Source organism: Acanthopagrus latus, chromosome 16 (genome assembly GCF_904848185.1).
Source record: "Acanthopagrus latus isolate v.2019 chromosome 16, fAcaLat1.1, whole genome shotgun sequence".
Lineage (NCBI taxonomy): Eukaryota > Metazoa > Chordata > Actinopteri > Spariformes > Sparidae > Acanthopagrus > Acanthopagrus latus.
In genome coordinates this window covers 4,517,115-4,529,727 of record NC_051054.1, presented here as the reverse complement: position 1 = coordinate 4,529,727, position 12,613 = coordinate 4,517,115, and the positions used below count along the sequence as shown (strand labels likewise).

The 12,613-nt window shown below is 40.1% G+C and overlaps 1 protein-coding gene across 11 annotated transcripts in view; it reads right to left on the bottom strand.

The window, feature by feature from the left end:
* Nucleotides 1-10,697, bottom strand: part of syne1b (spectrin repeat containing, nuclear envelope 1b) — a 78,575-nt gene extending 67,878 nt beyond the window's left edge. For 4 of the 11 annotated variants that reach the window (XM_037071056.1, XM_037071062.1, XM_037071058.1 and 1 more), the window contains exons 1-2: nucleotides 2,265-2,706; nucleotides 206-267 (exon numbers count right to left, since the gene is read on the bottom strand). In XM_037071056.1, the coding sequence (XP_036926951.1) occupies nucleotides 206-267; nucleotides 2,265-2,340 (138 nt within the window). In that variant the 5' untranslated portion in view covers nucleotides 2,341-2,706. Of the gene's footprint in view, nucleotides 1-205; nucleotides 268-2,264; nucleotides 2,708-8,964; nucleotides 9,252-10,616 lie in introns of those variants that run through there. The other 7 variants (XM_037071057.1, XM_037071066.1, XM_037071067.1 and 4 more) reach the window with 4 other exon arrangements.
* Nucleotides 10,698-12,613: the final 1,916 nt, after the last annotated feature.

Here is a 12,613-nt window from a genome sequence, read left to right as displayed (position 1 = left end):
ATCATGACGAGCAATAACACATCACGAGTCTCTGGCGATAAAGGTCGGCATAGCTTAACATCCAACTTCCAGATGATTTAAATGCCACGATGACTTGTTTCACATGAGCATAGTGAGTTTATATAATCCAACAATATGGCCACTGTCAAGCCATTTATCGGAGCCATGTAAGCAGCAGAGAGCGTGGAGGAAAACAGACACTCACCTTTGCTAAATGAGAATTGATCCATTTTGTGAAGGTTCTCTTCTGCACCGCCTCTTGCTCATCTGAAATTGAAAAGGCACAAACACGTCACATTTCAATACGTGATAGATACCACATGCTCTTCAGACGGCTTAACCATACTTGAGACTCGAGGAGCTGGTGATATTCATAGAGGACACACAACCAAATGGGGAGAACATTAAAAATTTTCTCCTACAATGAAGTGGCTGTTAAGTGATTCTAGATATGGATATGGTTGGAATTATGGCTACCACAGAAACATAAAATGCATAAAATATTAAAGGATATGTTCACCCATAATTGAAAAATTCAGTCATATCGACTCATGAATGGAAAGGTGGTTGAACTTTCACAGTTCACAAAATATTTCTTGCAGCATCAAAGTTGCAGCAATGACCTAACCAAGATGTAAAAAAAAAAAACATCTGAAACCAAAAAGCCATTCAAATGGCTCCAAACAGTTTGTCTATTCTAATCCAAGTCTTCAGAAGCTCCAAGATCCCAAATTGAGTTGAAAAGACATTATTTACACCCTTTCAAATCTGAAGTCTTGCTGACCTAAACGCATCTCATCTTGTTTTTAGTATGTTTTATTATATTTTAAAACAAGACCCCATCTACTAGGTTTGTGCAAATATTAGATATTATCAAATATCACAATATTTGAATGTCAATAATTGACAAGGTGTGAAATAAGACTGGGCTGGCAGAGGTCACTACAGATTAACTGGCCTGATTTAGCAGCATGCAGACACAGATTTCTTTATTTCTAAGAGGAATGGCAGCTCACCAGTTTGGGTATATTTCCTGGGAGAAAATAGTAAGTCAAGGGATTTGAATGACACTACATATTGTCTTTGCTTAGACAATAACATCAACGTCAGTTGGGATATTTAAACAGAACAATGTCGTAATTTAAAACTTTGGGTATAACCCAAGCCTACAATCTACCTCAGTTATTTAGGAGAACTGTGCAACACCGTTTCTACATGAAGTTCAAGATATGTTTTGTTAACTGTGAAACTTCACCTGACCTTCCATCTGCATGAGGGTGAGTAGATAATGACTGAATGTTAATTTCTGGCTGAAATCATTCTTTAATATTGCCATAATATGCCATTTGTGTTTCTGTGGTAGCAGTAAAGCCAACTACATCTGTGTCACTGAACAGCCACTGTGAGAACAAATTGTATATAATGACCAAATTTTACTTTCAACTATACCTTTGTCACTAAAGCCAGAATCCTGCTTTATCCAACCTTATACTACATATTTCTCCAATGGGACACAAGTAGCATTACAGCATCCCTGAAACAAGCATGTTACAAAGTACAACTCCTGCATAGATGTGTGCAAAGTGAATAACTAAACTAGTGCGAGTATGATAGACACTCCTGAGAAGTGCTCTCAAAAAGAGGTCATATGAGGAGATTAGAGAATGAGTGGATAGAAAAATCACCGCCAGCACAACTCCCATGCCACCTCTGTGTTCAGTAATAACATGCATGATTGTTTAGGTCACCCCCAGCCTCTTTTGTGGTCTATTAATATATTCAGCCACGCTGCCTCATGCATTATGCAGCACGGCTAACAAAACAACTGATTTCTTTGCCTTAGTGGATGCTGCTGTTGCGTCGAGGACTGATTTCTAACACCCTGTCACGCATGCCGGTAGGCTAGTGCTGCACACTGCACTGAGTGGCCATTTTTAAACATCCTCCCTTAGAGATATAGACAGTGGTCACGTGTTGAAGGAAGCACAGCGAACACTATACAGGGAGCAAAGACGTTGTGTTGACCCACAGGCAAATGCTTCATCACTGATGCACAGGGGATGCCCACTGAAGCATAGCACACATAAACACACACACAGATGCGGTACACTTACAGCTGTTCGTGTAGCATTACACTGTAACTAGTGCATGTAGCAGGGGTTCACCTACAAACCATTAGCATATGTTATATTTCCATTTATATCCCAGATTAGCAGTGTATGTGCACACAGATGAGGGATGAAGGCTGCTGCTGCCCTACTTACCACGGAGATACTGAAAAAATCCTGTCACCAGATTTAAAGAAGTCTTCCTGACAGATACATCCTTATAGAGAGCCATTCTACAACCCACTCTCCTGCTCGCTCCCTTCGTCTGTCATGAGTTCCACTGCACATATATGTATGTGTGAAGATAACATCCACAGTGGAAAAAAAACAAAAAGGTACAAAAAAAAAAAAAAAACACCACACAGCTGTCCTTTTCCCTTTTTCTTTCCAACAGGAAGCAGAGAAACAGATCTAGCTGCCTGGTTTCCCTGGTGAAAGCAAAAGCTGCTGGAGGCAGTGATGAAAACGTCCCCTCCTCCCTGACACTCTCACACACAGACACACTGACACACACGCACGCATAGACACACACGCACACAGGCGGCAGAGGAGAGAACTCTAGCAGAGAGGGTCATTTACAATCCTGTCCTTCCATCTTCCTGTGTTTTTCCCATCCAGAGGAGCCATGCCTGTGTGGATGTGCACAGCCCCCCGCTGCACTGCCTGCTCGCTGTATCATCGTGCCGTCTGAGGCTGGAGAGAGATCAGCTAGAAGCATGGCTCCACCAATCAGCACGAGGGGGGCGGTGATGTCACAGCTCTGGCTGCATTATCCTATGTGTGTGTGTGTGTGTGTGTGTGTGTGTGTGTGTGTCTGTGTGTCTGTGTGTTTGTGGGCCTGCGTTTGTCAATAAGATTTGTCTAATCTCCTATGAAAGTGATTATAGCACAGTGTCCAAGACAATCATGAAACAAATCCCTTTACAATTTTTTTGTTTTTGAATTTTAAAAATGTTGGCATTGAAATCAAATGGAGTCCCCACAGGCCCATTCATTATACAGAACCAGATTAAAAGCCTGCCACACAAAGCTCACCATGGTGCAACAAATCTTAATAATTAATGCTGAGGCTGGTGACATCTACCACCTGCTCTCTCTCGCTCTCTCTGTGTGTCAATGCTTTTGTGACGACAAAGCAGACACACCCACCCAGGGATTCCCGCTGCACACACAGTATCATGTAAAAGCTCTACAGCATACCCATTTGTGTCCTGCATGAACCACTTCAGCTTCGACCACTCTGTTTTTCCTATTGGACCTCTACTCGACTCCTCTCAATACAACACACAATAGTGAATGAGTCTGGTACTTGATAGCTTATCATCTCCTGCAGAAAAGTCCCTTTATTCTTTCAAGACCACCGGCAAACTAAAAGCTTTTCTGATAGACTAAAAATAGTCCTGAGCTTGTGATTCTATTATTACTGCTCTCTACACTGCTGGTGGAACTGGCCCAGAAAAGCTACTTGGGTGAAAATGGATTATTTTTTTTCCCCTTTTACGTCAAAACAGTAAAAGGTTACAAGTAGGACTGTTAAACTGATGTTGACAGCTGAAAGCACTGAAAACAATGAGCTTTTAGAAATGCTACAATTAATGTTCATAATTATTTATGACTAGTCCCAAACAAAACAAGGCACTCAGGCTTGTATGACAACAAGGACAAATTAAAACCAAAAACATTAGCATTGTAATTAACCGTAATCACATCATTTGAATAGTTTCAGAGCGTGTTTTAAACCCTCCACTGTATTTTGAAGTTTTCAGTGATACACAACACAGTGAACTGTGCCTGCATACTTTTTTGAAAATGAAGACGACAGTCTAATCTGTCTAGTCTAATGCATATATTACATAATCTTAATTCATCTAACTTTACAGAGTACTCCTTAGAGCTCGACCAATATAACAGATAGTCAATATTAGCACATAGTGTATGCTGATATGCAAGATACGAGAACATTTTCATTTTACCTCTATTAAATTGTTTTGAGCAGTTTACTGAACTATAAAACGAGGGATCTCTAGCTGTATTTCAATCTGTCTGTCTATCTGTCGGGTTGTCTTTAGGTTATTCACATATTTGGAGAGTTTATCTAATCTGCTTTACACTTGCTGTTGCTGAGGACCCAAGAAATCAGTGTCAAATGTGGATGTGATTTGGATGCACAACATGTTCAATTTAATACATTTTAATAAAAAGCAAACACTTGGGCTGCTGGGCTGGTGCTGGGTTCACATGTGATCCCTTTCACAAGATGTGATAGACAAAATGAGAGATTAGCTCGGTGCAACAACTTGCTGTGGCAACACGTTGCAGAGAGAAAAGTACAAAAGCAGAAGCAGAAGGCTAAACAAGTCTGGATGAGAGGGGCGATGTGGTCAACACAAGTTTTCTATTCTAGAGCAACTGGGGGTAAAAGTTTAAGTTTCAGCAGTAGTGCGTATACATATACAGTATATATATATATATATATATATATATATATATATATATATATATATATATATATATATATATATATATATATATATATATATATATATATATATATATATATATATATATATCAGCACACCAGCCAATATATGGATTCTATTAGTCCATGAAAGTCCTAAAAACAGTGCTGCTGTTCCACAAGTAGAATAGTGGATGGCAAAAGTTATGGTAAAATATCAACTAAAGGTTTTTCCTTTTTCTATTCTGAAGCCAAGTGGGTCCAACCCAGGAAAAATCCTCTGCTGCCAAGGAAATCATGTCACAATAGCTGCATTTTGGTCATGATGATGAGATAATACGTAATAAATGTAATAAATATATATTTTTGACACCTTACTTTGAGTTGTTTTTTGAGTTCACCAACATAAACCAACACTTTCAAATGTTGAATATTGTCTAAACACTAGCAGCAACAACACAAGGTCCAACTTCTTTGCTTCTAAAGCTGCGAAACTCCATCTACTGACTGAAAGCCTCAGAAACAAGTAACATGTCAACTATCTGATTGAAAAATAAGGAAACAAGATTTTAAATCTCAACAAAGCGTTTCCTGCCAATGTTTGGGCAGTTTTTTGATACAGAGACAAAAGTACTGACGTTCAAAACCCAACACAAATTAGTAAATGTTAAAGTTTTTTTATGATATTCCAGCTGCTCAGTCTCAAATCCAACTAGCTATTAAGGAGCTGTCTAGAGTCCTGAACTCAGCTAGACGGCGCACTTTGTGTAATAAGATGTACGTATGTAGGTCAGGTTTGGATATACTAACTCTGACAAGCATGAAATCGTTACCTAAAACAGCTCCACATCATTGAGTCATTATGTCCAAGTCAACTGATTTAATTATGCCTGATGTAGTACTAGCAGCTAAGAGCCAATTAAAAGTGGATATCCCCAGCAACAAACACCACACACAGCATCAAACCACTAAAGCATCTGCAATTCTCATGAGCCATGGAGTACTTAAGGTGATCTTAGGACAGATGATACCTTTGGCAATACTGTGCTGTAGGTGCTTGGCTTCATTGGCCTGTGTTGGTCACCTGGGAGCACTGTAAAAGCCCACGCTCTCTGCTGTTATTCCACTTAGTTGAGAGCAGGCCTACATTAGCTCTGCCAGGCAAACAATAATCAGGCAGGACAAGAAAGGATTCTGTCCATGCAGAGATGCTTGAGACTGAGGATTTATTACCAACTGAATGGTTCACAACATGAAGGTACTATAGCAAATGAAAGCAGCATGCCCCCAAAAAACAAGACTGTCTTCATCATAATTATTCAGTCAGTCTGAGGCAGCCTGGCTCAGTGCAAAGCAGGATTTAGCCTCTCTGTTCATGAGATCACATCGGTGTGATCATGGCTGTGTGTCCCTGGCAGCTGTTACTGACACTGTAGAGTAGAAGCATCGCTTACAGCTGACAATGTGCACGCTAGTCTTTCTTGTACTTTGCTTTTACTCCAACAGTGATGTAACTAGTCCACCCCCTCTAGGAGAGCACAGACCTCTAACGATGAGTGAGCTCTGCCAAAGTGGTTTTCAGTGTTTCTAGTTTGTGACCTTTAATAACAATGCTGCGATCTAGTTTTTACCGGTTGCATGTGCAGAGTGGGCAGGCGTTTCACTAAAAAGCATGACCTTAAGAGCTGAAACAATCGAGTAAAGGTCCCATATTACACTCATTTTCAGATTCTTTATTCTTATCTTGGATGTCTGCCAGAAAAACATGCTTTAATGTTCAAAAAATATATTAAAAATACATTATTATTCTCATATTGTCACTTGATTATTCATCACAGGAAGCAAAGAGGAAAAAAAGTAAACTTTTACATTTAATTACAAAAAATCAGAGACAATCTTGAAAAAGTAATTATGCATTTTTTTTTTAAAAAAAGGAGGATTCTTCAAACTATTAGACGTCACCAAAAAACTCTTCACCAACTGTATTTCATCATATCCTGTTTGACACACAGTCTCCACAAGAGTGAAACCCACATAAAACCCACAAGAGGAGCCCAGGCATAAACAGAGCGACACCCTTGTCATGCACACTCCACCACGAACTTGAAGGCTTACAGTAGCCTGAGGGCTTTTAAGGCCATGACATGTTGGTATACTACGATTGTATGGCACTGATATCAAACAGACAAACACTACTAAAGTATGATGGCAGCCACAAATATTTTCTCTAAGATTGGTTGGTGTAACAAGATGATCAGTGTGCATTCACAAGACAACATATTTTCTGGTGTCACTATTTCATCCACCCAGAGGGACCGCTGCCCAAGTCAAAGTGAGTCTCTGCAGGATGCCTTTAACGACAGGAAGCAGCGTTTGATCATCAGCGAAAAAAAACCCCCAAACTACGCTGCTGCCCGCCATCTACAGAGCACCTATAACCACTGGCACTATTATGTCTTCCAGATGTGATCTGACACCAAATTCCACTTCCTGACATAAAACATGCAACAGGCTGGCACTTTGCATTGCAGATCATGCCATTTGTTGTGCACCGTTCAGGGAAATTTCCTCAAGACAGTAATAAAGATAACACTTTTTTCTGGGTTTATATGACACATCGTTTTCATGACATGAAACTGTATGTCATCCTAAATTTGAGAGATTATTAATCATGTTAAGGCGCAAGTGGTGTCTTTTCCTGACTCATGACTTGTATTAATATTTGCATTTACCCACTTGGTCATTATTTCCACCTTACCAGAGATTATTTATCAAAATAACAATAATCGTTGTGACAATATTGTCACAATGTCGAGACTGGTTAATTCTTTATTAAAGGTCCTTGCAATAGCTGTCCGTCTAAGATGCTTATAATAAGGCGTCAGTTCAATAAGTGTTTATGGCTTACATTATACGTCAACAACAACACAAAATATCTACATAGAGAGACCTAAACATGCATTCATTTACTTTGTGTTAGAGCATGTCTGTGTTGGTATGTGGGTGCTCGAAACACTAAAATAACACCTTCATGGAAGGTGCTTTTGCCATGACACATTTCAATCTCATTGCGGTGATAATATGCATTAATAAGAAGTGAACTGAAATAGCTTTGCAGCTCACAGGAAACTTGGTCTCTCTAGAGCAGGAACTGGGCAGCGTTGGCACAACCACAGACAAATTTTCATAACAGTCGCTATGGTAACCAGCCATAGCGTGGTAAATTTCCTGGTATACTGCATCTCCAGAAATACCTGTGAATGGAGCCGAAGCGGCTGCCAGAATCAACCACACTTGAGAGTGATGGTAGTGGCCCAATGCCCTTGCAACAAAGGGGGGGGACACCAACAAAAAGAGACTCCCGCTATCGATCTGCTCTTCACCAAGGGCAGACAGGGTGTCAGGTTTTAGTCTTGTTCAGTGCATTGTCTGTGCATTCATGAAGCCACGGTTGTTTTCACTCAGTATCCCGTGTCAAGACCAGATTAAATGTTTCTTATGATCCCTGGCCCACCTTAGAAACATAATGAAATGAAGGAGCTACCTTTTAACCAACAAATCAGGTGAAAACATCTCTTTCTCAGAAGTGATTAAACAAAAGGGCAAAGATCAGTTGTTTTCTTGGAAAAAAATTACATGTACGCAAAAAGTTATTCTTACTGGCTAAAGAAAACTACCTGAATAATGTAATGACATGAAAATGCATGACTCTTTGCAACAAATTTTGCTTACTATTTTTGAAGGGAAAATAAGATTTACAAATATGAAGACAAACCAGAGCCCTGATCCATGTCTTGAGATCAGGGGTTACACAGTATATCACTCAATAAAAATAATTCCCTTTTCTCTAAATACCTTCTTAATTACACCATCCAGGCCACCAAACAATATAGTACATCTTTTTGTGGTTTGGTCACAAGATATCATAAGAATTTAGTTCATTACTCTGAATGAGATTATGGCCTTTCTTGGAGAAAACAGAAGAGACCATGTGAATGTTTAAATCAAATTACCACAATGTTTGATTCGACTATGTCTACACATGCTTGAGAACAAGCCAGTTATGAAAACAAAACCATCCTTTCTTTTGCTAATTTTGTCCAATAAGTTTTAACCGCAAAATGCTGCAGAGAGATGATAAAATGAGACACCCATGATCATAATCACATTGAGGCCAATACTTAATTTAAATTATACATTTTCCAACTGTGTGCCTTTATGTGTGTGTGTGGGCGTGTGTGTGTGTGTAAGCATGTGAGCCTCCTGCCTTGCAAAAGCTGGCAAACTTCAGTTGGGCATGCAGCCCAGGCATTGAATCAGCACAATGTTACGGTGCAGCAGCGCAGGAGGAGAGAATGCTTTGCCCATAAGCCAGCTGAGCTAAAGAGTGACACTTACCCTGCAGTTTTTGCATCACATTAGCGATGTCCACAGACGTGCGGCCCAAGTGCCTTGGAGAGGCCATGTTGTCTCGCCGAAGCTGTAATGACAAGGTGTGTCACTGATGTTGGGAGCAGAAGAACCTTCACAACTGTCCTGAGTGGGACATCCTCTCTGCTCCTCCCTCTCTCTGCTCCTCTCTCTCTTTCTGGTTTCACTGCAGGACCAGGTCCAATTGAATCTCAGGTTTCTTGCAGGGACAAGCAGGTTTACTGTCCAATGGAAGCACTTCTTCCATTCATTGCCTGCAGAAGAGAAGCATATGTCAAGAGGATTTCAAATGAGGCCCCACCTACCTGTCAAGAACTTACTTAACTGTTAACTTTTAGTGACTAAGTACCTTACAAATGAAATAGCCTTCACACATTCAAGGATTTTGCATGCACATGTTTCTCACAGTTTATGTGTTACCATCATATGCATTTGACTGTAATGTTTTACATTTTTATCTTCATTTTAAATTTCAAAATGATTTGCATATCCCTGTGGACCGGGCATTCCTCCTAACATAAGTCTGCTTTCAGTAAGGTTACTGTGTGTAAATGAAGTTTAATAACCATATCTAGGTTGACAAAATGTCACCATCCAAATCTGTAAAATTAACAGTGCTGGGAAATCAAAGAATTTAAGACTATAAGTAATCAAATTTCTCATAAATCAATTGATCAAGTACTTTTAATCAACTCCACTGGCTTGATCAAGTATACTGACAGATATGAGGGATTCAGCTTAATTTGACTGTCATTAGGGCTGCAAAATCAGTGGCAACATTATCAAAATTGCACAATGTCCAGGTGCAATATCCACTAGGGTATGACAAAACAGCCTCATAATGAAGTAATGTGGTGCTGCAGAGATGCCCTGACCTGAGAAATCTTGCTCTCCAGAGATAAGAAAACATGGTACAACAAATGTTGCATCATCAGAAGTATCATTCCGGCTAATCCTGACTCATATCACCATTGATTGCAATGTCTGTCAAAAATAACTGCAATACCCTAGCTGTCATTATCTGTCATAGAGCGCCAAGAAAGAAATTAACAGGAAGACACAAATATAGAGACGTGCAGCTACACAAAGATGACAGAAGATAGGAGACCATAATCACAAAGTCATCATTTGCTGGCAAAAACTGATAAAATGTGATATGTTCAATAAATAGCTTCATGAAAATGCGAGTCAAACTGTACGTCCGCTGAGTGCATACTAGCTCATAACCACATTCACACTTAAATGACAGTCAAAAAGGAAGTGTGAAAAATGTCTGAATTAGCCCAAAGAAGTGTAAAGTTTAGCTAGCTTTGCACAACATTTTTCCCTCAAACGGTTTTATCTCATTCACGCATGTGGCGCACATATTATATAACCATCAGCACAAGTTATTTAACACATAACTAACTTATCAAACTTAGAGATGAATGGTGTGGTGGCGGTGTGCCGTCATCATTAGCGCCAGTTGAACGCGAGAGGAAGTTACTGAAACACCACAAACTCAGTACAAACTAGCTTAAAAGCGTCAGAAACAGTTAGCGCTCCAGTAAACACGAACCTGACAACCAACAGACAAACATTAGGCTATCAATGACATCTACAGCGACATTTTGTCTTACCACTTTCGGGACAGCGGGGACTGAGAAGTTGACACAGGAAGTGTCTGTGTGTTCCCCTGTTGCCAATGGTAACGGTGAGCGTGAAGCACGATGGTGGTGGAAGAAGAAGAAGAAGAAGAAGAAGAAGAAGAAGAAGAAGAAGAAGAAGAAGAAGAAGGATTAAAGATGAAAATAACAAGAAGAAGAAAAAGTATAAAAATGAAAAGAAAAAGAAGAAAAATAAAGAAGAAGAAGAAGATAAGGATGATGATGATTATGATGGTGATGATGATAAATAGGGGCTTCTGGCTACACAAACTAGAGGAGGAATAGGAAATGTGTGGTCTAGTTCCTGTCCTCCACACTTTTTTGGGACAATGGGGTTCATTCTTTGGCTGAAGAGGGAGGAATTCTGGGTATCCCCCCCCCTCTTTCATCACTCCCAAAGTTTGTTTGTGACCCTTCACAGTGACTGACCTTATAGACGTGTTGCTAATAGTTTGCTAATATCCTAAAAACTTTATTGATCAAGTATAAGCCATAAATAAGGGGAGGTTTTGGGTCGTCAGGTTGTGTGAAAACCTACTCTGGTGTAACAGTCTATGTCTTTAGCTTTGGTCGTTAATTAATCAGGAAGGGCTGCCCACCATCTGGACCCTTTGTTAAAGGGCGACTCCAGCAATTTTGAGGTCATAAAGGAACAGATCACCCCGAAATGAAAATTCAGTTATTATCTACTGACCTCAGTACTTCAGGTGTGATGAAAAGTCCCAGGATCCCATGTGCATTATTTATGCCCTTGATGCAACACCTACACCTGATTCAGACAGAGTGCATGGTAATGCTTTTAGTTCAGCAGCAGCGACAGTGAAGATTTATTTGGGTGCCCTTTGTATGGCTTTTATTGTTCGGACAGCTTCAGAGATGACAGGAAACAGGATGAGAGAGAGGGGGTGAGGCACGCAGCAAAGGGCCCCAGGCTAGGACTCGAACAGAGGGCTGCTACAGTGAGGATAAAGCCTCTGTACATGGGACACCTGCTCTACCAACTGAGCTAATGGGCACCTGACAGTGAAGATTTCTTTAAAAGGGTGTCAGTAACATCTTTTCAAATCATTTTGGGGTCTTGGACCTTACAGAGACTTGGGCTAGGTTGTTGTATGGACTCATTTAATTTTTTTTACCCACTTACTTAAGTTGTTCAGGAAAATGCTTGTGAGGTGGTGGTTCAGTTGCATTGTGGGTAATGTAGGCACCAGGTTTTAAGAAGCAGTCCACTGGTCCTGCACTTAACCCTCCAGTTTAAAACCTATTTGTGAGCAACTCTAATTGTTAAACCTGCTGCCCCACACTTAAATGGTCAATTAGAAAACTTAGATAACTACATTTTAATGAAACCCTCACAAGCCTGCAGCTGAATTAACACTTAAATATTTCTTGTATGATGTTTCTGGGGAAGCTCTAGGCTGTTTTACTATGCAGATCACAATGACAGTGTGCTCAAAGCTGCAGCTCCACAAGAGACTCTTCATTGAAAGTACTTTGTTGCCATCTGCTGGACACTGCTGAGCAATGACTGTCCTAATTCAGCTTCATGGGATTTTTCTTTCATGAAACCTTCTCTTTGGCCTGTCCCATGGGATTTATGGAAAGTCCAATCCTGGAAAAGTCTTTCTGCTAATTAAGATGTATAAATATTTCAGAGGGAATAATTGTACATGTGTGTGTATCAGCTGCTGAGCTGCAGGAGGCTGGTTTATAGAAAGGTCAGCCTGAAGACTCTGAGGCAGAAGTGAGTCGGGAACAGTGCAACAATTGAAGGAAATCCCCATAGAGACTGTGAGCATGATAGACTGCAGACTCTCTAGTGGATGGTTGGATTTTCATTTTCAGTTTAGATTATCCAGAACCTTGTCAAGACACTCGGAAACATTGCCAACGCCTTTTACATCAGACGTATCACTGTATTTTTGAGGGTTGTGATTAAATTACATTATTTAACCATGTATCAAGAACTC